Source organism: Sceloporus undulatus, chromosome 2 (genome assembly GCF_019175285.1).
Source record: "Sceloporus undulatus isolate JIND9_A2432 ecotype Alabama chromosome 2, SceUnd_v1.1, whole genome shotgun sequence".
Classification (NCBI taxonomy): Eukaryota; Metazoa; Chordata; class Lepidosauria; order Squamata; family Phrynosomatidae; genus Sceloporus; species Sceloporus undulatus.
The window spans coordinates 22540337-22567172 of record NC_056523.1 but is presented as its reverse complement, the minus strand read 5'-3'; the positions used below and the strand labels follow the sequence as shown (position 1 = coordinate 22567172).

Sequence of the window (26836 nt, the reverse complement as noted above, 5' to 3'; positions counted from 1 at the left end):
TCTTCCACTATAAAATTTCAGCTGGAAGCCTCCTTCAATATGAAAGATATGGTGGTGCAATGTTTACTATTTTTACCTATTTTGGGAAAGTGTATATCTTGACTTGTCATTGTCAAAATAACATTTTAGCTGGTTTGCATCCTTTCCAAAACAAATTAACAATATTCAGATTAACTACCTAAAGAGATTAAGTGGAAGACCGATCTTAAGTTGAGGGAGGAGGGGAGCGTTTAGTAGGTAACTGAAACATAGAAAGCGAAACAAATGTTCACAGAATGTATCCCAAACAGGTAGACATCTAGAGAAGGACATGGAAGTCACCTACTTTGCATACAGAAGGTCCTAGATTCAATCCTTGGCATCTCCAGTTAAAACAAATGCAGAAGATGTGATGACAAAAAGATTGTGCCTGAGTCTCAAGGAAGTTGCTGCCAACCACAGTAGACCAGCCATTGAAAAAGTTACCTTTTGGGCCTACAGCTCCCAGAACCTCCCCAGCCAGTATGGCTAGTGCAACAGTGGTGGTTTCTGGGAGATGTCATCCAAAAGCATAACTTTCTCTGCTTCAGGAGTACATCTACATTAGACAGACAAATCACACCAACCGTGCACCCATTATAAATGTAGGGGCTTTTAAACCTTGGTCTAAAACATACTGCAGAAATAATAATTTTTGAGACTGCTTTAACTGCCCTGGATCAGTGCTAGGGAATTCTAGGAACTGTAGTTTTGTGAGACATTTAGCCTTCTCTGTCAGATAGCTCTGGTGCCACAATAAACTACAGTTCCAAGGATTCCTAGCACTGAGCCAGAGCAGTTAAAGCAGTCTCAAACCGGATTATTTCTGCAGTGTATTTTGGACTCTTGTGTTCTTATTCATCTGGATGATTTGGCACTGTTTTGTCATTTTGTGCAAATAAGGAACTGGGAATAAATTTCATCCATCTGGAATAAGACTGCAAATTTCTCATGCAAATTTGCATATGATGATATGAATATGATGAGAAGACTAAAGGACTATCTGTTATAACCTCATGCCACAAAACAGGACATTTCTTTCATTGGATCTTGCCAGTCCAAAATTAGCCACAAAGTGTTACGTTCAAAGGGCCTGCTTCAAAACAGGCACTTACCAAGAAATCAGTATGGGCTGCTCATGCAGACATTAAGTCAAGCTATGAAGAGTAAACTAAAAAGGCAGTCAAACTAACAAAGAAATGAACACCTTACCTTGTAGTGTTGTAGCGTGTTGAGACGCTTCCAATTGCCCTGGACAACTGAAGTCACATCCTCATCAGAGAGAATGAGGTGCCCTGCCAGCCCTGATCTCCATTCTGGCACCATTGGACACAGAAATGCAAACAAACAAACAAAGAAAAGAAAAAAAATAGTCATGTTTGAGAACATCATGGAGCAAAGACCATCTCCTTCACACCCACTAGGAGGGTAGGAGGACACCGGCTCTTATCTGTTACAGTGGTACCCCGGGATACGAATTGATCGCGTTACGAAATTTCCGGGATACGAAAAAGTTAGATTGGAAAAAACTGTTCCGGGATACGAAGGTTTTTTCGGGTTACGAAATTTTTTTCGGCGCGAAATTCAAACGCGCGGCTTGCCAGCGCTAACGGAAAGCCCTTTTCGGCTTGCGAAATGCATCGGGTTACGAACGCCGCGGCGGAACGAATTAATTTCGTAACCCGAGGGAGCACTGTATCTGCAGCTAGATATTCAATATTGTCCTGCTGGTGTCTCCCCACAACACCTTCCTGTTGACCACCTAGGGTTGACTTGGAAGTGGTTGGATGGCATTTGTTTGCAGGTGGCTAGCCATTTGTAGAAATTGGCTTCTGCTCAGGTATAGGGGTGGAATGGAGGAAAAACACAAAGCTGCAGATACAGGAGGCAGGCCAGTGGGTTTCCATTAAGGAAACTGCCAATCCACTGTAAAAATATGCTTCTTCCAGGACCACTAAGACTACTACTCACCCAGGTCAAGAGTGTCCGGGTCTGGTCGATGGCAGTAAGGTGTCCCTTTGTAAATCTGGTCAAGGATCTTCTCTTTCACCTGGGTGATTGTGTCACAGTCTAAACCCTTCACCAAAACTCCCTGGGCACCTTCTGTGCCTCCCACTGTGCTCCCAGCTTGAGCCAAGACGGTCAGTGTCTGCAAATCAACCAACCAACCAATCAGTTAATAAATCAGTCAGTCAAGAAGGCAAGTTGCCTCAGTGCACTCCACTTGGTCATCTCTCCTGCCACAGTAAGGGCTAATGATGTCTTAATGTTATTGTGGCCCAAAAGAACAGCCCAGGGCCAGTGCATAGGACCTGAACCTCAGCTACTGAGCTAGAACCAAACAGAAATCCTAAAACTAAGTGTACTCTCATAAAACCTATATAAGAGGTACAGTGGGGTGAAATTTGCAAATGATAATTGATGAACAGATCCGGGCGAAAGGGGTGTGTGTGTGTAATTCAACCCTTCTTCTATCTACCTATCTTTTATGAAAATGCTTTCCTTCTTGGGCATCTTTAGTTTTCATTTAATGAGTTTATGTCACCTCCTTCTCCTTCAAGGAACTAAAGAAAGTATACAGAGAGCTACTCCTTTTTGAGGTGAGTTAAGAGTAAAACATAGCAATTGGCTCAAGATCTCCTGATACACTTTACAGCTTAGTGGGATTTGAACTTGCATGAGAAATCAACATGGATGCTTTCCCCAAACAGCCCCCAAAAGCAGAATTAAACCTGAATGTAAATGTGAATTTACAAAAGTTTATCACTGGATGGGGTGAAGAAATTTTTCCTCTTGTTGATGTTATTCTGCATAATCTTTATTTTGCCAGCCTTGGTGTTGGAACCATTTATTTCCTGAAATAAGAGTCAACCAGAAAAGAAAAGAAAGGGGGGAAAAAACACCCCAAAGATTCAGGGCTGGAATAGTGGTTCTAATTTCATCCCCAGCTTCCATCATGCAGAATAAGTAGGGTTGCCATATTCCCAGATTAGTTATGGGTAGCAGAGGGCATTTTGAGTTAAAAGAAATTAGAGTTAAAAATGGAGGGAGGATGCAGTAAGCACAGTAGGAGATGTCATCCTCCATGACACAGCACAGCCCTAGACTTTAGGTATTGCTCACCTCAGTTGTAACCAAGTGTGACCAAGTAGGAATTTGAATTTAGGTCTCTCTGTATCAAGTTTAGCAGTCTTTAACTGTTAAACTGTAGTGGCTCTCGCAGGTAAATGCTTACAATGTCAAGGATGAAACATAGTGGTAGAAAAACAATGCAACAATTAATGTGATTCATTGTATAATATTAAATTTTGCATAATGCATATCATTTGCATATTATGCACATTTCCATAATATGCAGAATATGGCACCTGGCTTTGGGAATATGGGAACCCTAGGAGTTGGAATGGCCAGAATTGAGGCAAGAAGGAGATGTGTGTTTTGGCTATATAGAGCTCTGAACATTTTGAAATAGGGCTGCTGACTTCTGGATGGCAATATCACTGGGAAGATTCATCCTGGACTCTGTGGCTGACCAAAAGGATATGGCTGAAATGAAGGTCCCAAAATTGGCTCTAGCTGGACCTTTTCCCAGCCATACTTCAGTAGCATTCTCACCAGTGTGCGATATTCCAGGTCCTCTCGGAGAAGGCGGTTGTCGTTCAAGGTGTATTTAGCTTTCCCTGTTACCCAGTCCACTGGCCCCTTGTCCACCTGGTGCTTGATCCCTCGGAAGAGCATATAGAGGGGCTCACCAACAGAGTCCTAGCAGAGAAACAGAGAAGGCCTTTCAGCTATCATACAGGACTTCTGGCATTGCTATTCACTATTATGGAGCATCAGAATTTGGCTGGTGAAAATGTCACTTCAACAACTGGTTGTGAATTAGTGGGCTGGTCCAGCCTGATCTAAACTGGCTCGTACCAGCAAAGTTACTGCCACACAACTATAGGGGCATATACATCTATGAAGATGCCTGTATAGGCTAAAGTTGGGTCTCAGGTTTGAAAAGAAAGAAGGCTCAAGACTGATCTTTGATCAATCAGTTCACTCAGTGGTGTACCTAGTATATCTTACACCTAGTACCGATCATTTTTAATATCTGCTTCCTCTCTTCAACAGCCCTTTCTGGGTTTGGCGGAGCTGCTGGCTGGGCGGCAAAGGAAGGCAACTCTCTTTACTGCCCAGCCAAAAACTCCACAAGAAGGCAGCCCAGTCCCACTAGTACCCACTGATGGGAGTGGGCAGCTGCTGCCACACTGCAACCTTTTCCAGGTCTAGTGGAGCTGCTGGGCGAGCAGCAGAGAAAGCAACTCTTTTTATCCCCCCCCACCAGACTTGTAAGGGAGTCTCTTTCCACCAGCACACAGGCTGACACTGCCAGTGCACCAGATGACACCAACAGGTGGTACCACCTTTTGAGGGGTCACCTGGTGTGCTCCACACTTCCTAGTGATGGCCCTTAGTTCACTGCAGCTCAATTGTGAGTAAAAGATGAATTATCCAGCAACCAACCAGCATGATGTAGTAGTTTTAATGTTGGACTATGACTCTGATGGCAATGGCAAACCCCCTCTGAGCAAACCTGCCAATAAAACTCTATGATAGCGTCACCTTAGGGTCACCATAAGCCAAAAAATGACTTGGAGGCACATAACAACAACCTGCATGCATCAACAGCAGAAGTTGTTGCTAGAAGAAGCCTAGGTGCCAGTGTCAACAAGGAACAAGTCTTATGGGTTTTCATTTCACAGTTCTGAAGAATAAATCATCCTGATATGTCACCTTCTCTTGCTACCCTTATTGTATCGAATCCTTGGAAATTCTATCGCATCTTATATGTGCCTCCATTAAAGAATCTGCTCCCATCTTGTTCAGCTAATATTAGGAGACAGAACAGAGAGCTACATGGCTGAATTATATGTCAGGTATGCCATCTTTATTTCTTCTCTGCACAAACAGTTAGATACATGTCTTACCCTTACAAATGCATAGAGGCAGATGGACATCCAGTTGGTCAGCAACTTTTCAACCACTGTTTCTGTCCTAAAAAAGAATCCAGATTTATTATGATTGTGTTCTTTCTGGAGATAACCTCTGTCCCCAAGCAACATGTCTTTAGAAGCACATCATCTTTAATCATGGAGCAGAGAGTCGTTATTACGTGGGTCCTTGGTATCCACTGGGGTTTGGTTCCATGACTCTCCATGGATACCAAAACCTGTGGATGGTCAAGTCCCATAAAATACAATGGCAAAGTAAAATGGTGCCCCTTATAGAAAATGGTAAAATCAAGGTTTGCTTTTTGAGATATTTTTTTGAATATTTAAGCCCGGATTGTTGAATCCATGGATGGTTGAACCCATTGGATATGGAGGGCTGACTGTATTAATAGACTTGTCCTTCATGAATTTGATTAATCCGTTTACCTTCCCTCTCCTGACCAAATCTCTCACCTTCTCAGCATCAGCTTAGGATTCTTGGCTACATACTGCTCCACCAAGTCATTCAGGAGTGTCTTGAGGATGTCTGTGAAGTACTCAAGTTTCCCATGCAACGAGACTGTGAGAAGCGATGCAACATAGGCCCGATCTCTTGGAGAGAATGTGCGCTGGATTTCCAAGGTGTGGATAAACTAGAAAAAGGAAAAAGGCCAAATAAGGCACTGTTTCCCATAAGCAATAATTTCTTCCGGCTGGGGGGGGTGGGGGCAGCTATTTTAATTGGCTGGTGAGCCACTCTCAGAAATGCAAGAAAGTTGACACCTAACTTTCACACACATACAAGGTTGCTGAAATCAATAGGGGAACAAATTAAGAAAGTACAGTAGCATCAAATTAAGAATTGTCAAATGGCAAGCATCTGTATGAAGAAGATACTGAAGTGAACAAGAGGCTCAACACCTTAAAGATTATGGAGATCTTAAAATGACACCTGAAACACATAATAAAGATGTGACAGGGTAGCAGAAATGCATTTGTTGGCCACTGATTTTTCAGGAAAAATGAGGAAGAGGTTCTGCATGTATATAGCTGTACATGTCAAGAATGCCAGACATGGACACCACATCAGTATGAAATGTATTTGGTCAGTAGCCACCATCCCATTTTTTCTTCATGTATTCACTCAAAGAGAACCTGGTAAGTTGATTTTTAGACTACAGCTCCCAGAATCCCCCAGGCAAGTTCCCAGCATCCTCCAGATAGGGATTCTGAAACCAGTAGTCCAAAAAGTAGATTTTTAAAAAAATTATATTTAAAATAATAGCTTGGTTATAATTACATTGTGAGCTTCAGTATATCACAATAAATTATATACAGAAACATATTTTCTTTATAAGGTCACCTATATTACCATTGATATATTCCATTATTAATTGAAAAGTAAAGGCAAGAAATATAATATTCTATCTTAAATCTGAGGACTTTCAATCCCATAACTTATTAACCTTTTCCCATTTCCTCAGAAATTGTTGCTCAGTTGTCCCACTTATCACCATTGTCAACTTGTCCATTATAGATAAATCATATACTTTCATAATCCATTCTTCTAATAAATCCGTGCTTATTATATGCCAATATCTTGCAAATATCAGGCGAGCTGCTGTAACTAAATACAAAATAACACATTCTTCTTCTTGATTTAGTTTTCCTTTTATATCTTCTGTAATATTTAGTAAGAATAGTTTAGGGTTTAATTCAAATTCAGTTTGCATAATATCCTGAATTTTGGCATGAATCAGATTCCAGAATTGAAATGCCTCAATACACTCTCACCACATATGATAATAAGATGCATTGGGTTGTTTACATTTCCAGCAACTGCTATCTTTGTTTCCTCTTATCTTAGCCAGTTATTTTAACAGTGATAGATGCCATCTATAAAACAATTTATAATAGTTCTCTATTAGGTGAGCACTTTTAGTAAATCTTAAATTTTTCATCCAAACTTTTCCCCAACTTTCTAATGTTATTTGATAGCCCGTATCCTGCATCCATTTTACCATGTTTACTTTTACTGTCTCTTCTTTCAATTCTATGTCGAGGAATATCTTGTATATTTTAGTTATCATTTTTTTTATCTTGAGATATAATTTTGTCTAATTCATTTGTTTCTCTTTCAATTCCTATATTCTTAATATCTTTTTGGAGTCTTCCTCTAATTTGGTAATATGTTGACTATCATAATTCTATTCCTTCTTCCTGTAGTTCCTTTATTGTTTTCATTCTTTCTTCTTCTCCGTTTTTAGCTCGAATATCATGGTAGGTGATCCATCTCCCTTTGCAAGATTTCCCTGTTTTGTAGATAGCCTCTAGAGCAGAGGTCCACCTCGGAATGAATGAATGAATGAATATATATATATAATTTTTGTTCCATATTTTGAGTAGAGCTTTTCTTATTACATGTTTATTATATTTTTTACAGTTTATGACCTCATCGTAACACTTTCTAAGGTCTCCACTCAATCCATTCAGGGAGTGGTTTAAACAGCCCAAATATCTCTATCCTGTGGTACTGATAACAACAGTGGGGCCTTGGTATTCACTGGGGTTTGATTCCAGGACCCCCTTTGGTATCAACATCCATGGATGTTCAATGGTGTAGTAAAATGGTGTCTCTTATATAAAATGGCAAAATCAAGGTTTGTGTTTTGGCATTTGGGAATTTTGGAATATTTTCAAGCTGTGGATCTTTGAATCCGTTGATGGAGAATCCATGGATACTAAGGGACAACTGCATAACCCAAGTCAATTGACATCTGAATAAAATTGCCTCTCTTCTGACACTATTATATCCATGATGTGAATGATATAATCACTTATTCAATTCAAACTCCAAAATTAACATTAATGATACCTTCTTATGGAAAACACACATTTACTTAAATTTTAATCAACATACCTTGGTAAGAAAGAGCTTGCTGTTGAGGAGATTGGAGAGCTGCACCAGGCCCTGTTCAACCGTCTGTCTCCGAGATTCTGGCACATCCAGATCCCTTTGTAATGGCGACTCACGGTGACCAGGGAAGAAGATGCGTTCAGCATAGGTTTTGTAATCCAAGAATGGAATCCCAGTCCCAACTAAGTCACTGGTAAGATCCATCATTTCTGTCATGAGGTCTGGAAAGAAAGGAAGCACCTATGTTATGGGGAAGAGGTCTGAAGGAGAGGAATATAGGAAGCCAAACTAATTGTCCATCCAGCCTAGACTGCACTGACTGGCAGTACTTTTCCAGGTTCTCAAGAAGAAAACAGTCTTTGCCCTCACCTCCGATCTGATCCTTTGGTCACTTGAACCCAGGAGTTGTGCATCCAAAGCATGTGCTCTGCAACTGAACAACAGTCCTTCCCCTGCTATAGCTACTAACCATGGTGTTCTGAGGAAGTTCAAACTAAGGGTCTTTCCACACCACACAGTACAACACAATAATTCCAGTATGCAAAGGGATCTTATAGCACCTGTGAGACTAACTGATAGAGAGAAATTGGTAGCATGAGCTTTGATAGACTTGAGCCTACTTCCTCAGATGCAAGAGGCAGAGTGGAAAGTCCAGCGACAGACCTATATAGCAGTCTGTGTCTGGGAATGTCCGTAAGAATGCAAAACTTTGTGGGTGTGAAGATAACGTGACACATTCAGTTTTAATTCTGTTAGTTGGTGGGCAAGGCAGGAGGGATGTTACTTAAAGCCAAGGTGAGTGGATAACCACATGAACGAGTATTCATATGAATGGTTTCCTAGCACATTACACACATTATAACACTAGCTAATCTGTAGCCTCAGCAGGACTCTCTTGGCCAGTTCATCATGTCTTCTTTTTGGTTCCCACACTACATCCCAATACTCATTCATATGGTTATCCACTCATCTTGGCTTCAGGCAGGACTAGTTTCCCCTAACTCCATGGGCCCCCATACCTAATAGCAGCTGCCTTAAACTGGGCAGTTAAACAATCCTGGTGCAGGTAAGAAAGCAATTTGTTATAGCTGGTTTCCTCAGCCTGGCACATAACCCTGAAATGTGTTTGGATTCTACATTCCATCAACCCCAGACAGCAAGACTGAGATGAGAGCTGCTGTAGTCCAAACACACCTGGAGGGACCTTGCATTGGGAAAGCCTGCCTTAAGGTGTGGGTCCTGAGAGGATTCCACATCACCAGTGGTGGAGGCCAGAGCACTCCCTCCAATTCCTCTACCTGTGAATTCTTTTTTGCATCGGTCCCGGACACTTGTTTCCAGATTTTCCAGCTGGATCTGAACCTTCTTGTAGTCCTTCAGGGCCTGTTTGCTCTTCCTCCTAGAAAGAAAAGAAGAAGCAACATTGATCCCTATGGCTTCAGCATTCTCTGGTAGACAACTATGAAACCAAAACAAACAAACACACACCCAGGTAGTATCTGACCTGATATAAAATGTTTACATTGTACATTTTATACTTTGTACTGATTGGAAGGGAAGGTATTTTGCAGAGTATGGGATTTCTGAGTATGGGATTTGGAATTAGAGAGAATTTGCAGGAGAACAGAGAAACATGGACTGATATCTGGGGAGAGGCATAGCCAACCAATGAAGACAAGGTTTCCCATGACATTCTTGCAAACAAGCTTGTAAAATGTGGGCTAGACAAAGTAACTGTTACATGGATCTGTAATTGGTTGACCGGACGAACCCAAAGGGTGCTCAACAGTGGCTCTTTTTCAGCCTGGAGAGAAGTGACCAGTGGGGTCCCACAGGGCTCTATCCTGGGCCCAGTGTTATTCAACATCTTTATCAATGACCTGAATGACAGAATTGGGGGCATACTTATCAAATTTGCAGATGACACCAAATTAGGAGGAATAGCTAATACTCCAGAGGACAGGATCAAGATCCAAAATGACCTGAATAGACTAGAAAGCTGGGCCAAAGCTAACAAAATGAAATTCAACATGGAGAAATGTAAGGTATTGCACTTAATAAATAAAATGCACAGATATAAGATGGGTGACACCTGGCTGAATAAAACTATGTGTGAAAGGGATCTAGGAGTCCAAGTAGACCACAAGTTGAACATGAGTCAACAGTGTGATGCGGCAGCTAAAAAGGCCAATGCAATTTTAGGCTGCATCAATTGTGTTCTGGGCGCCACAATTCAGAAAGGACATTGAGAAACTGGAACGTGTCCAAAGGAGGGTGACAAAAATGGTGAAAGGTCTGGAAACCATGCGCTATAGCTGGGGATGTTTAGCCTGGAGAAAAGAAGGTTAAGAGGTGATATGATAGCCCTGTTTAAATTTGAAAGGATGTCATGTTGAAGAGGGAGCAAGCTTGTTTTCTGCTGCTCCAGAGAACAGGACCCGGAACAATGGATGGAAGCTCCAGGAAAAGAGATTCCACCTGAACATTAGGAGGAACTTCCTGACAGTAAGGGCTGTTCGACAGTGGAATGCACTCCCTCGGAGTGTAGTGGACTCTCCTCCTTGGAGGTCTTCAGCAGAGGCTGATGGCCATCTGCCGGGAATGCTTTGATTTGGATTTCCGCATAGCAGGGGTTGGATGGCCATGCGGTCTCTTCCAATTCTATGATTCTAAGAATCTGACTGTAACTGCAGAGGAGTTAAAAGTCCAGTTTAAACTTCCCTGTATTAACTATTGGACAAAAAACTTGGCACTTTTTGCCATTTAATGATAAAAATTTCTTTGAAACTCTCTTACTTCAAAGGCGGGTTCCAAACCGCCTGTTTTGGGCGGGCTGCACCCGCCCCTTTCCCTGCTGTCTTGGGCCTCAGTGTTTAGGCGGCAGCCGCTGAGGCCCGATCCGCCGCTTTTCGGGCTGCAGGGAAGCGGCAAAAGCCCTTCCCCGCAGCCTGGAAAGGGGTGTCCTGGGGCTTCAAGCCCCAAGGACAACCCGCAGCAGCGGGGAGAGGGAAAAGGGGCTGCTTGGACCTTTCTCCTTTGGTCCGCTGGGCGCAGCCATGTGAAAGTTGCGCCCAGCGGACCAAACAGGAAGGAGCTCCGAAACCGAGCTCCTTCCTTCTCCGCGCTAAGGGCGCACTAAGCCCCTGGCGAGGAGCAAGGACGTCATGTCCGCACCGCCCTGTATAGAGGTGGCGCGGCCGTGACGTCCTCATGGCGGCGGCCGTGTGGAATGACCGCTGCCATTTGTGCACGCAGAGTGCGCACTAGGTTAGGGGGGTGCAGAAGCACCGCCCTTTCTAACCTAGTACGTGCTCTGCACGTACTTTCTAGCCCGTCTGTAACGGGCCAAAGTTTCATGATACTCAGACCTTTCTCATAGCATTTCTTGTACATCACCCTCAAAGAAACAACTTCATTTTCTCCTTTTGTCCCGTAAACCCAAAGAAATCCATCAAAGAGTTGAAAAAAGAAAGTTCTAACTCACAGGAAGTGGGAGTCTTTTCCTTGCCTGTAATTCTCCAGAATTTAAAAAATGAAACATGTAAAAACAAGAACTGAGCAACATCTCAAAGGTATGCAAACAGATAGTGTAGCACCTTTGCAATTAACTGAGAGAGAGAGCTTGATAACATAAGTTTTTGTAAGACTAGGAAGAGTTACACTCATGGAAATGTGATTGATACCAACTCTGTAATAATTTTGGCTGAAAATAATTTTATCTTCTGACTGTCCAGGCATTTTAAGATGGGGAATCTGCCTTACATGTTTTTAAAAGTGCCTTTTATTATTGCATTATTATCATCATTCCCTTTCTTCTCCTTACTATTGCACTACTCTTATTTGTTTGAGGTTATATTTATTGTTCACTGCCTCAATACCTTTCGCAGTGATACAGACTGAGTTGATTGACCTGTACTAAGTTTCTTCAATGACTCAACTTGGACTCAACTTGGCAATAAATGACTTGACTTGACTCGAGTTGTACAGCACGCCCGCACCATACGCAGGCTCACCATACGCGGACTTGAGGTCATGCATACCGCAAGCTCTAATATGGTGAATGGGGTGCGCACCCATGCCATGCACTGTGGGGACGCACCCCATTCAAAGAAATGTGGCTTGATCTTACACGGAATTTGCCTTAGACGGTGGGTGCAGATCCAAAACGGATCCCCTGCATAAGGCAAGGGCACACTGTATATTTTTAGTGACCAATTTCCTAGTGTAACTTCATCCAGAAACAGCAAACATGTTAGGCTATGGACTTGAGGCTGGGTTGAAGTCTACTCAGTAGTTAGTCCTTGCTGCACATTGGAGGAGCTTTCCAAAGCTTTTGAAAAGACTAAAAGGATCATTCTGTCTCAAGCCCATTGCTTAACACATTTGGTGTTCCTGTCTGAGATTTTTTTTTACCTAACTTTTTGCATGTCTTCTTGATTTTCTAGTTATTGACAACCACCCACTCACGTATGCACACACTACCACCATCTCCATTTGTTTTTTCTGTTAAAGTTGGCTCCCAGACTTGAGACTTGACTTGAAAGTATCTTGCAAGGACTTCAAACTTGACTTGAGACTTGGAGTAAAAGACTTGAATACATCACTGAACTTTTAGTAAAGGGCAGTTTATAAATGTGCACACAAACTAGCTACCTGCCTTATAATGGGATGGAGATTCCAAACTATCTGGCAGGTTTCAGGAAGACTGGAATACAGTTTGCAGACAAAACACCCTGCCACTTCTCACCTGTATATGAAGACGATGATGAGCACAATGAAAGCAACGAAGGAGGCACCGACACCCAAACTGATCTGGGCTTCCAGAGGAAAGTTGAGCTGACTTTCTGTGTCATATTGCACCCGACCCAGCGAAAAGTTCATATTCCCCATCTGGACCTGCAGGGCAATGAGAAGATCCTAAACTAGATACCACCTTGTAGACTCCTGTTCTTCTCTGATTCTGAAAGGTAGGCTGGGTCAGGCTTAGCTAGTACTTGGATGGAAGACCATCAAAGCATCTAAGGAACATCTAGGTGGGATTAGGACAAAAGCTTGCTTGAAACCATAAAAAGCTGCTGCCAGTCAGAGTTGGTAATACTATGTTTTTATGCTTCAATGTGAATACATGATAAAGATCTCTCTTTGTGTACATGTTTCTGTGTGTGCATGCATGTATGCATGGGCATAAGTTTAGGGATCTTTGAAGACTGATCTGGGAGAGGGCCTTTACCCCTTCCTTCCCCTCCTCTCTCCCAGATGTAATTCCCCGCCCTGCCCCCCCCCCCGCCATCTCAAAGCTGATGCTAGACACACTGAATGAATAATAGCTATAGCAGAACCACCTTCCTAGCCATTCTTCCATAATGTGCTATTGGTCATTGCATTTTCAGGGCAAAAAGCAAACAGTATAGCTGTTAAAAAACAACCCCTCTTTTTAAGTAACCCAGTTTCATATTCAGGGGGACTCTGAAAATATCTTGCCCCCCCACTTCTGATTCTCTCCTCCCCCAACCATTTCTTTACCCTATTTCAGAGCCTTTCCTCATTCCAACTTTCCCATCTCTCTCCTGATCATCTTTCTTTCACCATTACTAGTTAAAGCTCTATGTACTAGTTATAGCTGTATGCTTCCTCTTTAACTGCCATGGCTGCATCCTATACAATCTGGGATTTGCAGTTTGGTGAGGCACTACTTCAGTCTGTCTGAGAAATCTAAACATCTCACAAAATTACAAACTCCAGGATTCCATAGGATGGAGCCACAGCAGCCATTCAAGTGGTATCAAAGTACTGTAAGTGCCTACTATGAAATCCTCTACCCCACTCCTCACTCTGGATCTAGTTTCACCATGCCAATATCCACCCCTTACTGTGAACTCTGGCAAGGAGTCTGTGCCTTCCCGCTTGGCTCGATGCTGAGGTGCTGGTTGCTCAGGGGGAGGTTCACAATAGAGGTGGTTCTTTGTGAGGGTCTTTACTGAACATATTCCTACTCCGATCATGGCTTTCACTTCTTCTTTGCTAATAGCCAAGTCCAGATTTTCCCCCTACAGAAAGGGACACAAGTTCACAAACAGGTTCACAAAAATTACTAGCTTGGGAAAAATAGTATTAGTCTTGAAAGGTGAAGTGGGATCAAAATAGTTAAAACTGTTGTTAGTAAACAGGTTCACAAAAATGACTAGCCTGGGAAAAATAGTATTAGTCTTCAAGGGAGAAGTGGGATCAAAATAGTTAAAACTGTTGTTTTTTGGATGATGACTCTCACTGGCCATGCTAGCTGGGAAATTTTGGGAGTTTTTATCCAAAACAATGATATTTCCAAGTTCTGAGAGGATAGAGAACTCTGTTCCTCAAGTACATCCATCTCTTTCTATCTTAAGGGTAAGGGACCTCTCTTTCAGTCCCAGGGCTGAATTCAATTTAGTGGGCTTTTAGTTCTTGGAGGCAGTAGATTTGTTTTTCTCACTGTATACTATGCTTTTTATCATTGTATTAGTTCCCTTGTTCCCCTATATTCCCTTTTAAATTATTGGGCTGTATGCTTTTGGCAAGGCTGCTTACCTGTTTCATTGTTTTATTTTTGTACAGCAACATGTACATTAATGGCACTATAAAATAAAATAATACCAGTACCTATACCAGTTGTTGTTACAGAGGCATCTAGGAAGGAAGCATGTTTTAGCTTAAATAGATTTATCATATTCTGAAGAGCAACAAAGGAGATACATCTGCTGATTCACTAGTTCAAATGACCAACCGCGATGACAACATTCACTTTAAATACCCCGGCTATATAAGCTGTAATAATTGAGCCTTCTCTTTCCTCCTTCCCTGCCTGTTCTGACAGCTGCCTAAGCTAGAAGATGGTGAGGACGGCTGCTTTGGGGGCTTCCCTTGCCCTGCTTTAACCTAACATTTTTCTCTTCCTCCTCTTCACAGCCCTACTATCCCACTTAGCCACTTTCTCTTATTTGGATCAGGTAAGAAAAACCAGCCAAATAAAAAATCTTCCTGGACAGAAGTTTAAGCTCTGAAAAGGAGGACAGGTCTGGGAAAAGGAGGACATATGGGCTGCATCCGCACTGCAGAAACAATCTGGATTGACACCACTTTAACTGCCACGGTGCAGTGCTTTGGAGTAATGGGAACTGAATTCTGGTTCCACAACAAACTACAGTTGGTCCTTCATGTTTGTGAGGTTTGGATACCAATAACCATGGGACCTCAAGTCCCGTTGGTTTTAATGGTGTTGTGGCTGTGTGTTGGGATGAATGGGGCAGAGCCATCTGCAGATGCTCAAATGCTCAGATGGCAAGCCTGCAGTTGGGGTGGACTGACTGTACAATTCCCAGAATTCCATAGCACTGAGCTACGGTTGATTATTTCTGCAGTATGGATGCAAGATTATTTCCATACTGCAGGATTATTTCTGCAGTATGCAGCCTAGCATAAAGCTCCCTTACAGTCACTTAGGGGACAGCTCTACTGTAAAAATAATGCAGTTTGACACTATTTTAACTGGCATGGCTCCATTCTACAGAATTCTTGGATTTGTAGTTTGGCAGAAAAGTCTAAAGAACATGTGAAATTACAAACCCCAGGATTTCACAGGACAGAGCTGTAGCATTTAAAGTGGTGTCAAACTGTATTATCTCTACAGTGTAGAAGCAAGAAGCATATATACTTTTTAGAATGCAGAGAAACCCCATATAGCAGGTGGGAAGCCACAAACCATTGATATCATGAGGGAAAGGATGTAGATTTCCAGGGAGCCCCCAAGGATGGGTTGAGACCCAAGAGGTCCAGATTGAATCCCAGAGCCTGAGGTTCTCCACCCTGTTCCATGGGAATTCACCTGTAACCAATACAGGGATAGTGACAGAATTAAAATGATGAAAGGAATTACCAGGCTCCCAGTGAAGAAGGGCAGAACTAGAATTTGTGCATTTCAAAATGTGTTCACCTGGCAGAACAGCCAGTGTGGCATAGTGGTTTGAGCATTGGACTATGATTCTGGAGACCAAGGTGCAAATCACAGCTTGGCCATGAAGCCCATTGGGTGTCCTTGGGCAAGTCACACTTTCTCAGCCTCAGAGGATGGCAATGGCAAACCACCTCTGAACAAACCTTGCCAAGAAAACCCCATGATAGAGTCGCCTTAGGTTCGCCATACGTCAGAAATGAAGACACACAACAAATAACACCTGGCAGTATCTGTAACCCAGAAAACCATTTTCTCACTTTATATCTTTTTTTTATTATTTATTACAAACTTAGCTCTAGAGACATTTCACTGTGACATCTGTGGTTTCTGTGGCTTATTAGCTCTTAGCAATTTCCTAACAAAATGCTATTAACCTTAAATGCCATTGTAAACAGATGGCATGGAAGGAAGGGACTGCAACTTAAAATGTCTTGTGGCTGGTATAAGATAATAGACTCTGCATTATTACAAAGGCTGTGAGAAGGGAATGTAAATGATGCCAGCTGGAAAGCCTAACATCTGTAATGAGAATATGTAATCGGAATCATGCCAAATATTAAAAGGGGGGGGGGGTGAAGCTTGCATTGTTCTGCAGGAATCACTAGTTTATTTTGTCCTGATAGACAGGGGTGTGGAACCTGTTGGCTCCACGCCCGGTATTGCTCGACTACAACTTCCATCATCTCCCATCACTGTCTATGGTGGCTCCGACGGTGAAAAGAAAACAGATACATTTGAGTAAGACATTTATAGGTAATTCTAATGAGGGTAAGAGAGAAATGACAGAAGGATGATGATGTTGTCATCTCCATCATTATTCATTTTATGCATTTTCCACCTTTCTCCCAAAACCAAAACTCAAAGTGACTTATAAAATTAAACAAATAAAATACAGGAGATCAGGATTAAAATGGAATCAAACTATAAATAACATTAAAAACAATTTAAAACATACACAAATAATAAAGTTTAAATACAGTACAGCATCCTACTGAAAGATCTTTCTTTTATAAAAACTAATTTGCTTTGCTAGTTCTTGTCCCACTGCTTTCACAGACCAAGTATTTAAGGCATTCCCTGTTGTAAGATGCAGCCCCTGACATGGGCAGATTTGCTGGGAATGACTAAAAATGTTGCTGGATTCCAACTCTGAGCAATTCTGTCTGACAACAGGCATCACTGGCAATGCTTGGAGATGATGGGAGTTTAAGTCCAGCAACACCTGGTGTGCAGCCAACAAGTTCAGCACCCCATATCTTGGCAGAACAGATGAATTAAAGGGAGAAGAGGTCTAGTCATGATAATGAAATGCAGGAATGTAGCTAGTGTTAGCGTTTATATGAGAGCACTGCCCCTCCCAAATAAAAATTCTGCCCCTGGACAAAGTTTTCCTTCAGTCCCCAAGTTTCTAATATTGCAGTAACTCAAAACTCCATTTGAGCATGTAGAGTTTAGCCAAAGAAAGCAGCTGGGAAAAGTTACCAAACACAACAAAGAAGAGTTCTAAGTGTTAATGGTTTTCTATGTATCATTCTGCAATGCTAACAAATCTCTGGACTGAAGAAAAATTGCATTTGGATGCAGAATTTGTATTTGGGCAATGGCAATGCCTTCATTTTGCCCAGCCGCCATAACTATATCCCTGGTTTAATGGCACCTCCAGGTGAAAAACTGTATTTTATGTAGTCAATAAAACAAGGCACATAGTGCCTCCTGTTTACTGCTCCATTTACCTCCACTGAGATGACACTTCCAGGCTTGTGACGATAGGGTTTGCTTTGATCCTCTGTGTTGAGTGGCTTCAGGATGGGGTCCACCTCATAGGAGAAGCCATTTGGATGCAAGGAGTTAAAATCAAAGATGAGATTATCCAGGACAAACTCCAGTTTTACTTGGACGGAGTGGGGCTGCTGTTGAATGGCTGGTGTTTTGCACAGGATGAGATGGGAGGAGTTAACATCACAGGGCTCTTCAAGCTAGGGTCAGAAATGAAGAGGCATGAACAGCTGGATTCTGCTTGTTATTTTTCCAGAGATAGTCCATTCCCAGGACCCTCTGCAGTAGAAAAAATCTCTGGGGTAGCCCTTGGTGAATGGTGGGAGATGCAGGACAGACAAAATCAAGTAGCACTACTTAAATAACATGGTTCAAGGTAGGGAGATCTGCAGCCCCAACCCCCTTTTCTGATACCTCAGAAGTTTAATTTTTTTCAGATAAAAACCTGAATCCAAAACGTCATCTAGAGCAGCAGTAACATTTAAAATACTGCTGGCTCCCTTAGAACCCTGCAAATATCACCTAAGAAATTTAGGGATGGGCAACTTGACTCTCCAGATATTGCTCAGTACTTTGAGCTGAACTTCACATTCAAACATGGGCATTTGCTGTTTTTGCAGCAAATATTTATGTCGCTTTCGACATAAACTTTGCAGCAAGTTTTAAAAAAGCTTTTTAAAAGAAATTTTCCAGGCTCTGTCACCAGAACTCTGACCCTGGTTGCAGGAACAGTATCCTAGCTCAGTGGTTCCCAATTTTGACTCCCCAATGTTGGACTTTAGCTCCCAGAAGTCCTAGCCAGCACACCCAACGACAAGGAATTCTGGGAATTGTTCTGATCATATCATGGGTCCTCCCTGTGCAACTTGACTGTAGGTAGGTCCACATTGACATGACTTTGGCTCTGCTCCCCTGCCTAAACTTCCAGCTGAGGTTCACCAGTAATGCCCCTGCATCGTACACATTTAGGCTGACATCCTCTTAGTGACATATGTAAGCATAAGGCCAACATATGCTTATATGTCTTTTTGTGGTTATTGTGGGGATTGATATCCCTTTTCTCCCTCTGAAATGACTAAATACCTTACCCCATTACTGAATGTTTCATTAGGATAGCTCTTCCTCCATGGTCACCAAGTGGCTGGTGGAGAGTGGCAATTCTTAGCAGATGGTGTCATTGTCCTGTGTTCAGCTATGAGGATGTAGCCAGATGCCCCCCCATACTGCCCAGTGGCTGTCCACCAGCCACTGAATAGCTGAGGTGAGAGAAGCTACTGTAATGAAACAGTGAATCCCCAGGTTGGTGAGAGGGGAGCTATGGCACAGAACTGTCTGTGGGAGTTTAATGCTACGCTTGGTGATACAAGATCTTGGCCTCAGTGAGCCCCAGCCTGGCACAAGATACATACACTAGCTGCTTGGGCAACTTACTGATTGGACACTGCAGATAGCATTATTCAGACATTCTGTCTCATGAATAATTCTACGCCATCTTCTTAGGCCCCGGCGTCGGCGCTCCGGTGGTGAAACCATTACCCGGATTCTGGGCTGCTGCACAACATCAAGGTTATGTCCGTGAACTCGGATCACTCTTCCTCCACTGAAAACACACAAATGCATTTTGGAGACTGCAATAAATGGAGTTGGGATTCTGCAGCTTCAGGATCTTCCCTTGAGTGGAAGGCCCTTGGCTGAGTAGTGGACCACATATTTTACATTCAGAAGGTCTTGTGTTCAATCCAGGGCATTTTCAAATAGAATTTGGAACATACACTGTAGAATGAAACCATGGAGAGGAGCTACCAGCTAGTGACAACCAGATTTTCTCAAGTTGATGTTCTCTATCTCCCCACCATCTCCAGGCACCATGGTCAATTACTCTCTGGGGATGATGGGATTCATTCTCCAAAACCATCTAAGGAGGCACCAGGCTTAAAAATATTAATGCAGACAATCCTGAGTTAGTGTGATGCAGTAAATGTCAGCTTTTCTATGCTCTCACCAGCTATGGTGAATGAGGGTATTGCTCCTCAAATAAGAGTGTTCCAGAGAATGGAACATTGAAAATTATTCACACTGAGAACTTTAATATAAATATTTGCTATGTTCTCTTTCTCTTGATAACTTTCTCTGATTCTTTTATTTGGCTGCTGAAACTATATTTCCAAATGCTTAGTTACTAGAAAATGCTAGAAATTTGAGAATGGAAGGAACATTTATTTGGACAAGCTTATTTGGTCAGCCATAGTTATGTCTCTGGTTCCCACCTACAGGCTAATCAGTTCTCCATAGGCTTAACAGTGTGACTTATGGAAAATCTCATGAAACCTGAGGGACAAGATGCTTCCAAGGACATCTGCACATCTGCCCACCTTTGCAACCATCAATGCCTTGTAGAGGGAATGAAGGTTTAAGGTGAGGGTCAGTATGGTGCAGTGATTAGAATACTGAGCTAAGATTGAGCAAGAATTTCTGTTGGATCATAGCTAACTTCAAGCAAGAGACTCATCATGCTGACAGGGCAGGGCATGACAGGTAAGGCCTCTAGCATCTCCAGGTAAAAGGGCTGTGGGAGGAGAGGAATTCTTGACCAGAGACATTTGAGAGTTTCTGTCATTAAGAATAGCAGGTATTTAAACCATATAAAGCCTGCATTGGCTTAATTGCCAGTTGACAATTAAGACAACAGAGCTTGAGAAAAGTTATTTTTAAGTCTGTAATTTCCAGAATTCCTCAGCTAGTGTGGCGACCCAAAAAAGTAACTTTCCCAAAGCTCTGCATTTGGTTCATTTGCCTCTCCTTTCACCTGCAGGAACAACAATCAGGCTTCAAACATAAACTATAGGAAGGAAACAGAAGGCCATTTATGTTTTTTGCAAAGGGATCTTGTAGCACCTTTGAAACTATGTGAGAGAAAGAATTTGTATCATAAGCTTTCATAGCCTGAGTCTACTGGGTCTGTATGGATCTGATGCAATAGATGCAGTCAATGAAAGCTCATGCTACAACTTTCTTCTCTTAGGGTGGGTCTGCAATGGACACAATATTCCAGGCTGCTCCCAGGGTATTCTGGCCCTGGTGCTGCCCTGATCCCCCCCCCCATTACTCTGGAGTGATGCCAGGTGGTTGTCTATACATGTGTCCTGCTGTGTTGCCTAGCACCCACGTGTTGCTCCCTCTGAGGTCAAAAATGAGGTGCCCAGTGTTGACCATATGGCTGGGCACCATGTGACCTCAGAGAGAGAGGCTCACAATAGCAGCAGTGGTGCTGGGCAGCATAGTAGGACGCTGTGTAAACAGCTGCCTCATGTTGCTCTGGATTTTCCTTGAAAATCTAGAACAAAAGCGAAATCTTTTAAATCCAGTTTAAAGCAGGGGTAGCCAAGATTTGATGTGGAGCTGGTCTCATGTCATGAAGACAGTTTACAGTCAAACTGGAGTTTTGGTCCTGCGTTGTGAAGACAGGACTCTTTGAGGGTGGGAGGAACTGATTAATTTGGCCCATGGAGACAAGCCCTCAGTTGGTCTCCAAAATGCTAAAAGTTCCCTTTGTATTCTGATATAAACAAACAGCCTTTGATTTTAAGCTTTATGTGTGGGAATATCATGAGTATAGGTGAGCCAAAGAACCTGTATCTCTCCATATATCGTTGGACTCCAGTATGAATCAGATGTGGCCAGCTTGGCCAGTGATCAGATGTGATGTGAGTTATGGTTCAGGAGCATGTGGAAGACCACAGGTTCCTCACTCCCAGAATCAGGCCTTGCCTCAAAATTATCAAATCTAACTTGTTACCTGTGGTAACTCTTGGCTGGTTCTGCATATGTGATGTTGGGGTCCAGAGTATACTTGAAGAGGGAATGTTCCAGTCTCCGTTCTTGATCCCCATACTTGATTGTGACCGGAAGTGTTACAGATGCATTACTTGGACTTGTTAGACACTGCAGTGCATCCTCCTGCATTTCAGAAAGACTAGAGGGAGAAGTAAGAGAAAGGGGGCTAATTGCATTTATATATGGATTTATTTGTTGCTTTTTTTTAAAAAAAATATTTTCTCAACTAGACATTCAGAAAAGTTTGACTATGTCTCCCTGGGCATTCTGGAGATGTAGTCCAACTTCTCTTCTAAACAACATTGCAAAAAGAAAAGAAGGAAGCCGTCCCTACCTACTCTCTTTCAGTGTTTTGTCCCAAGAGCGATGCTATGGACTTTGGGTGTAGTAAGGTCTCTGGCTCTCGGGAACACAGCCAGAACAAAAGACTTGTCCACAAAATTTCTTAAGTTTCCAAAAGCTTTACTGGTTATAAACACACACAAAAACACGAAACTGATCTCCTTTTTTTCAATAGTCCTTCCTAAATACCTTGCTCTCTTCTTGGTGGACTCTTATCTTTCTTTTTCTGAGGACTATCTTTCTTCTTTTGTGGACTTATCTTTTTGTCAAAGGAAAATACTCTCTCCAGGTCTGACTTGGCTGAAATCTTACTACACACTGAAACTAACTAGAGGGAGACAGCATAAGACCCTGGGGTTTCCCACAAGCCTTGTCTTTCTTAAAGCTGTAGATCTCTATTTTCCCTTCTAAACTAATACATAAAAAAGCTAATATAATCTCAACTAAATATATAATAATAATAATAATAATAATAATAAGTTTTATTTATATACCGCCCAATCACTGGGAATCCGAGCGGTTTACAACAGAGGGGATAATAGACGGTTCCCTGCCCTCAGGCTTACAATCTAAAAGACACGACACAAAAGGAGAAGGGAATGGTGAGGGGGAGAGGGAATCAGGTTCAGTATTCTTCTCTCCCTCTGAGGCCTGGACCAAAGCAGATGGACTGGAGGGAGGGCTCTTCTTCTTCAGGCTAGCCCTGATGGAGCTGGGCCAGCCTATTCTCTCCCTCACAGGCTGAAGGATGACAATTATGGAGAGAGGGGCCTCTTTCTTCAGGCCAGCCCCTGATGGAACTGGGCCAGCCTCTCCCTCAGAGGCCGAAAGATGACAGGGAGGGAGGGAGGAGCCTCTTTCTTCAGGCCAGCCCCTGATGGAACTGGGCCAGCCTACTCTCTCCCTCAGAGGCCGAAAGATGACAGTTAGGGAGGGAGGAGCCTCTTTCTTCAGGCCAGCCCCTGTTGGAACTGGGCCAGCCTTCTCTCTCCCTCAGCATCAAAGATGCTCTGGAGGCATGACATTCAGGGTTTGAGTTTTTGTACAGTGTTTCATTCGTGATATCACACTAGTAACTGCCCATAATGGGGCAGTTTTGGTATGGAGGCTGTATCCAGTCTGAGGGTAGACGGGGGTCATGTGTCCATCATACCCAACATGCAGAATCCCCTCAAGGGACCTTGGGGTGTATGCAACCAGGTCATGCCCAGTTCAGGGGCAAATGGCTCTGGTTCAGAGCCACATAATAGTTTCCACCCAAACATATTCTTGCATGTATCATTATTGTGCTACCCAACACACAGGCTGGGTGAATAAGTTTCAACCAATAGGCTGACCAAACAATGGGATGCCATTGGCTGGCAGTGTTGACCAGTGCCTGGACCCAGACTCATACTGTGGGTCAAACCTATTTGGCTATAACAAAAGTGTGGCCTCTTTCATTCCAACCGAATGTGGTCTGCACTAATTCTTGTCAAACGTGAAGCCCCACACTTGTTACTGGGTGTGCAAATGCAATCTAAGAAGCAACTTAAGGTTTTTAGTCACACCCTGGTGACTTTCATAACCTGTGCAAATTGTGTTCCAACCCACTGGGGTGAACCCAAATATGGAGTGGTGAGTTGTATATTTGTGAGTATGCTTAAGTAAAATAAAAAATAAGGGAAAGTGGAACATATTCCTGGATTCAGTCTTGCTAAGGGGTTAGGATATGTGCCTGAAGCTAAACAGTTAAAGAAAATGAAAGAGAGAGAAAGAATTACATAGGCACAGCTAGTGTGTGTGTGTGTGTGTGTGAGAGAGAGAGAGAGAGAGAGAGAGAGCTATGAAGATCTCCCTCCCCTGTCAGAGATCTTCTGGTTCCTTTTTTTGAATTTATTTTAAAAAATCAGAAAAATTCAAATTATTTTCTTCTTAAAAATCAAAAGCTAAATTTCTAGGCCTTTTTATGGAGACATTAAATAAAACTACGAAACCAAGATGAGCCACAGTGGGGAATTCTGTGAGTTGTGGTCTAATTCAGGCTGTAGCTGCCTCTCCCAGAAGGCTCCTTGCAGTCCTGCCCCTTGGCAAACAGTGAGATATGGGAATCATCTATATTGGCACCATGTGTGCATGCATGCACACATGCCTTCAAGTCACATGTTGACTTATGGCAGGGTTTTCTTAGGCAGGGAATACTCAAAGAGATGGCTCTGGTAGTTCCTTCCTCTGAAATACAGCCTACACACCTAGTATTTTCTGGCAGTCACCCATCCAAGTAAGACCCATAACTGATCCTGCTTAGCTTTGAATATCAGATGGGATGTGGTGCTGTAGAGTTTAATAATTTTATTTTTTTTAAAAATATTTCTACCAATATAAGACCCAATGCTTAGGAACATGGTGGGAGGCTATATCCCAAGAAGTTCTGTTAAGACCAGAACTTGGAAAAGTGGCCTTTTTAAAAAATGCAGCTCCCAGAATTTACCAGACAACATGACCCCACTGGGGGATTTAGAGAGTTGTATTCCAAAAATATCTTTTCCAAGCCCCAATTAAATTATGAGCTCAACCACTGCATCCACATCCCCTGCCACTGGGCAACTTTGGTAAAGCTTATGTTTCCTGACACCACCATTTCTTCTTACATGTAACAAGGGAAGGTTCCGATCAGAATGCTGATTTTGCTGGGGTTTCCTGTCAGGAGCTTGGAGCCCTTCAGTGTCAGGCAGGTCCCTCCAGCCTTGGGACCTCGGGATGGAGAAATAGATTTCAGCTCCGGGTCCTGCATAGAAAGGCAAGGGAGGCATAAATGTTAAAGAAATGGACTGTGTGTATAGCAAAATTTCATCCTCTTTCAAACTAGTGGCATTTTTAAAACTAGTACGAAGAACAAATGGGGACTTTAGCCATCCACAAGTCAGGCTGCTTCCGTGTTTATTATCATACTTCCTGCTCCAGAAATAAAACATATTCAGGTCCGTGTCTTCAGGCAGGTGTCCTAAATGTTTTATGTATTTTTGGGACCAGCAGCGCCCCATGCGCTGATGTAAAGCTGGCACAAGGAAGTGATAGGAAACATGCCTTTTCTGTTTGCTGAAGGAGTCACAATGATGGGGCCATGTGAGAGTGATCACAAAATTAAGAATTGTACAAATCAGCTCCCAGATCCTGCAGCACGACCATGAAAACCTGCAGCACTTCCAATGCTGTTGGACTAGAATCCCAACCAGCCCCAGCCAAAATGATCAGTGGCCAGGGATGATAACTGGAATTGTAGCCTAACAGCATCTAAAGAACCACAAGTTCTCCATTCCTGTCTTTGGCTGGTAATGAACTGACTTTTAATCTAATACTGTACAACAAATGCAAGGAAAGGCACACCTTACATGGCAGGAACCCATTCTGTGAAAAAGCAAGATTGATATGTGTATATATGTGCATATATGTGCATGAATCACGCGACTATCCTAGCTATACAGGGTGTTTAAACAGGTCCAAATGCTAGTGCAGGACACAATGGGCAAGAACTATTTGAGTGACCATGTCAAACAGTAGCATGATTTATTCAGTGCGCATTCTTTTATTATGACTGCAGAGGCCCAATGATGCTCAAGCAATTAGTCTGAGTAACTTTTAACTGGAAGGGTCCTAGCATAAATGAAACAAATTAAAATAAATACAACCTGTTGAAAGCAATACAACCATTGTATCCCACAATGGAGAGTTAGGTCTAGATATTTCAGAACACTCGAGGGTGCCAGTGATATCAACAGCCCCCTACCATGTCTCCTTTTTCTAGTACTAGTACCAGGCAAGGAAGAGCTGCATTCATATAAACCCGACGAGTATAGTAAACAGGTAGAGGAGGTGGCTAGCACTAAGAGAGAATATGAAAAAGAGTGATTATGTACATCAAGCTATATGCATGTAGGTCAGAAGTGGGAGACATGGTGCTCAGGGGCAACATACACCCCACAACTATTTTTTCATCCTACACCATTTACACGCTATTCCTGAATGTTGCTGGATATAGCAGTGGCAAGAAAATGTTCCAGTAGTTTACCTTTAAAACAGGTCACATGGACAGCATGTGTACCTTTACCCAGTGTATGTGCTGTGCACAATGAGAAGATAATTATTACGTAGAATGATCAATGCACCAAGGCACTCTTTCTCCCCTGTCCCTTTCAACACATTGATACTGGAGGGCAGAACAAGCCAGGGGCATTGCCCCACGTTTTCTAGAGATTTACTTTGTGTGCAGAGCACACATAAGCAGGCCTATGGTGTCATTGTACTGTCATGGCCAGTATAACTGGCACTCAACATTGGGGAGACCACAGTGTGTCAATCTCACACCATGTATTCTTTAGGAACTGCTGCTTATTATGTTCCACAGTGTCTTGCTACAGCCTGAGAGTTACTGACAACAGACAGCCACCTTACCTGGTATGTGAACACATGAGCAGAGACTCCCTGTCCTCCTCCGGGAACCTCCACGACCACATGCCCGGACCTCTCTGTGCCACTTCCGCCCGTGGTGCATACGATACTGCAGGACAAGGGCAGAAGAGAGGATGGAGAAGAATCCCCCACCAAGGTGCACCACATGGGCTGCTCTAAACCTGAGTTAATGAGAGGGGGGCACTTTTAGCTCTTGGCCTGGCTGTGGAGGAGACTTCACCCACCTGGATAGTCATGCTGGTAAGCTTTTTTAAAAACTTCCTCCACAGTCTTGTGCCTTGGCTTGCTTAAACAAACCACCTGCAGTTATTTCAATTTGCAAAGATCTTTTGACAGTACAGTAGAACATGGTGTAGATCACATAACCTGGGTACATGTCAATGGGGATGGGTGCTCCTAACTTGTAGCAGGGATATGCTTTATTAGACAGCCTTTGGGCACCTTCCAGTTCCATGGGTCTATGAACTGCTTCTACCAAACTCTTTTTCTAAGATCAGAATAAATAATTCCTAGGGACTGGGAGTTCATGCTGTC

At 42.8% G+C, this 26836-nt stretch overlaps 1 protein-coding gene across 1 annotated transcript in view; it reads right to left on the bottom strand.

Moving 5' to 3' along the window:
- PLXNB1 (plexin B1) overlaps nt 1-26836 on the bottom strand; it is a 125775-nt gene that overhangs the window by 10106 nt on the left and 88833 nt on the right. The window contains 14 exon segments of the mRNA XM_042451880.1: nt 1231-1334; nt 1990-2167; nt 3634-3780; nt 4995-5061; nt 5472-5650; nt 7918-8135; nt 9213-9313; nt 12662-12810; nt 13785-13961; nt 17635-17877; nt 19109-19277; nt 21474-21650; nt 24484-24620; nt 26285-26390. Of these exon segments, the coding sequence (XP_042307814.1) occupies nt 1231-1334; nt 1990-2167; nt 3634-3780; nt 4995-5061; nt 5472-5650; nt 7918-8135; nt 9213-9313; nt 12662-12810; nt 13785-13961; nt 17635-17877; nt 19109-19277; nt 21474-21650; nt 24484-24620; nt 26285-26390 (2152 nt within the window).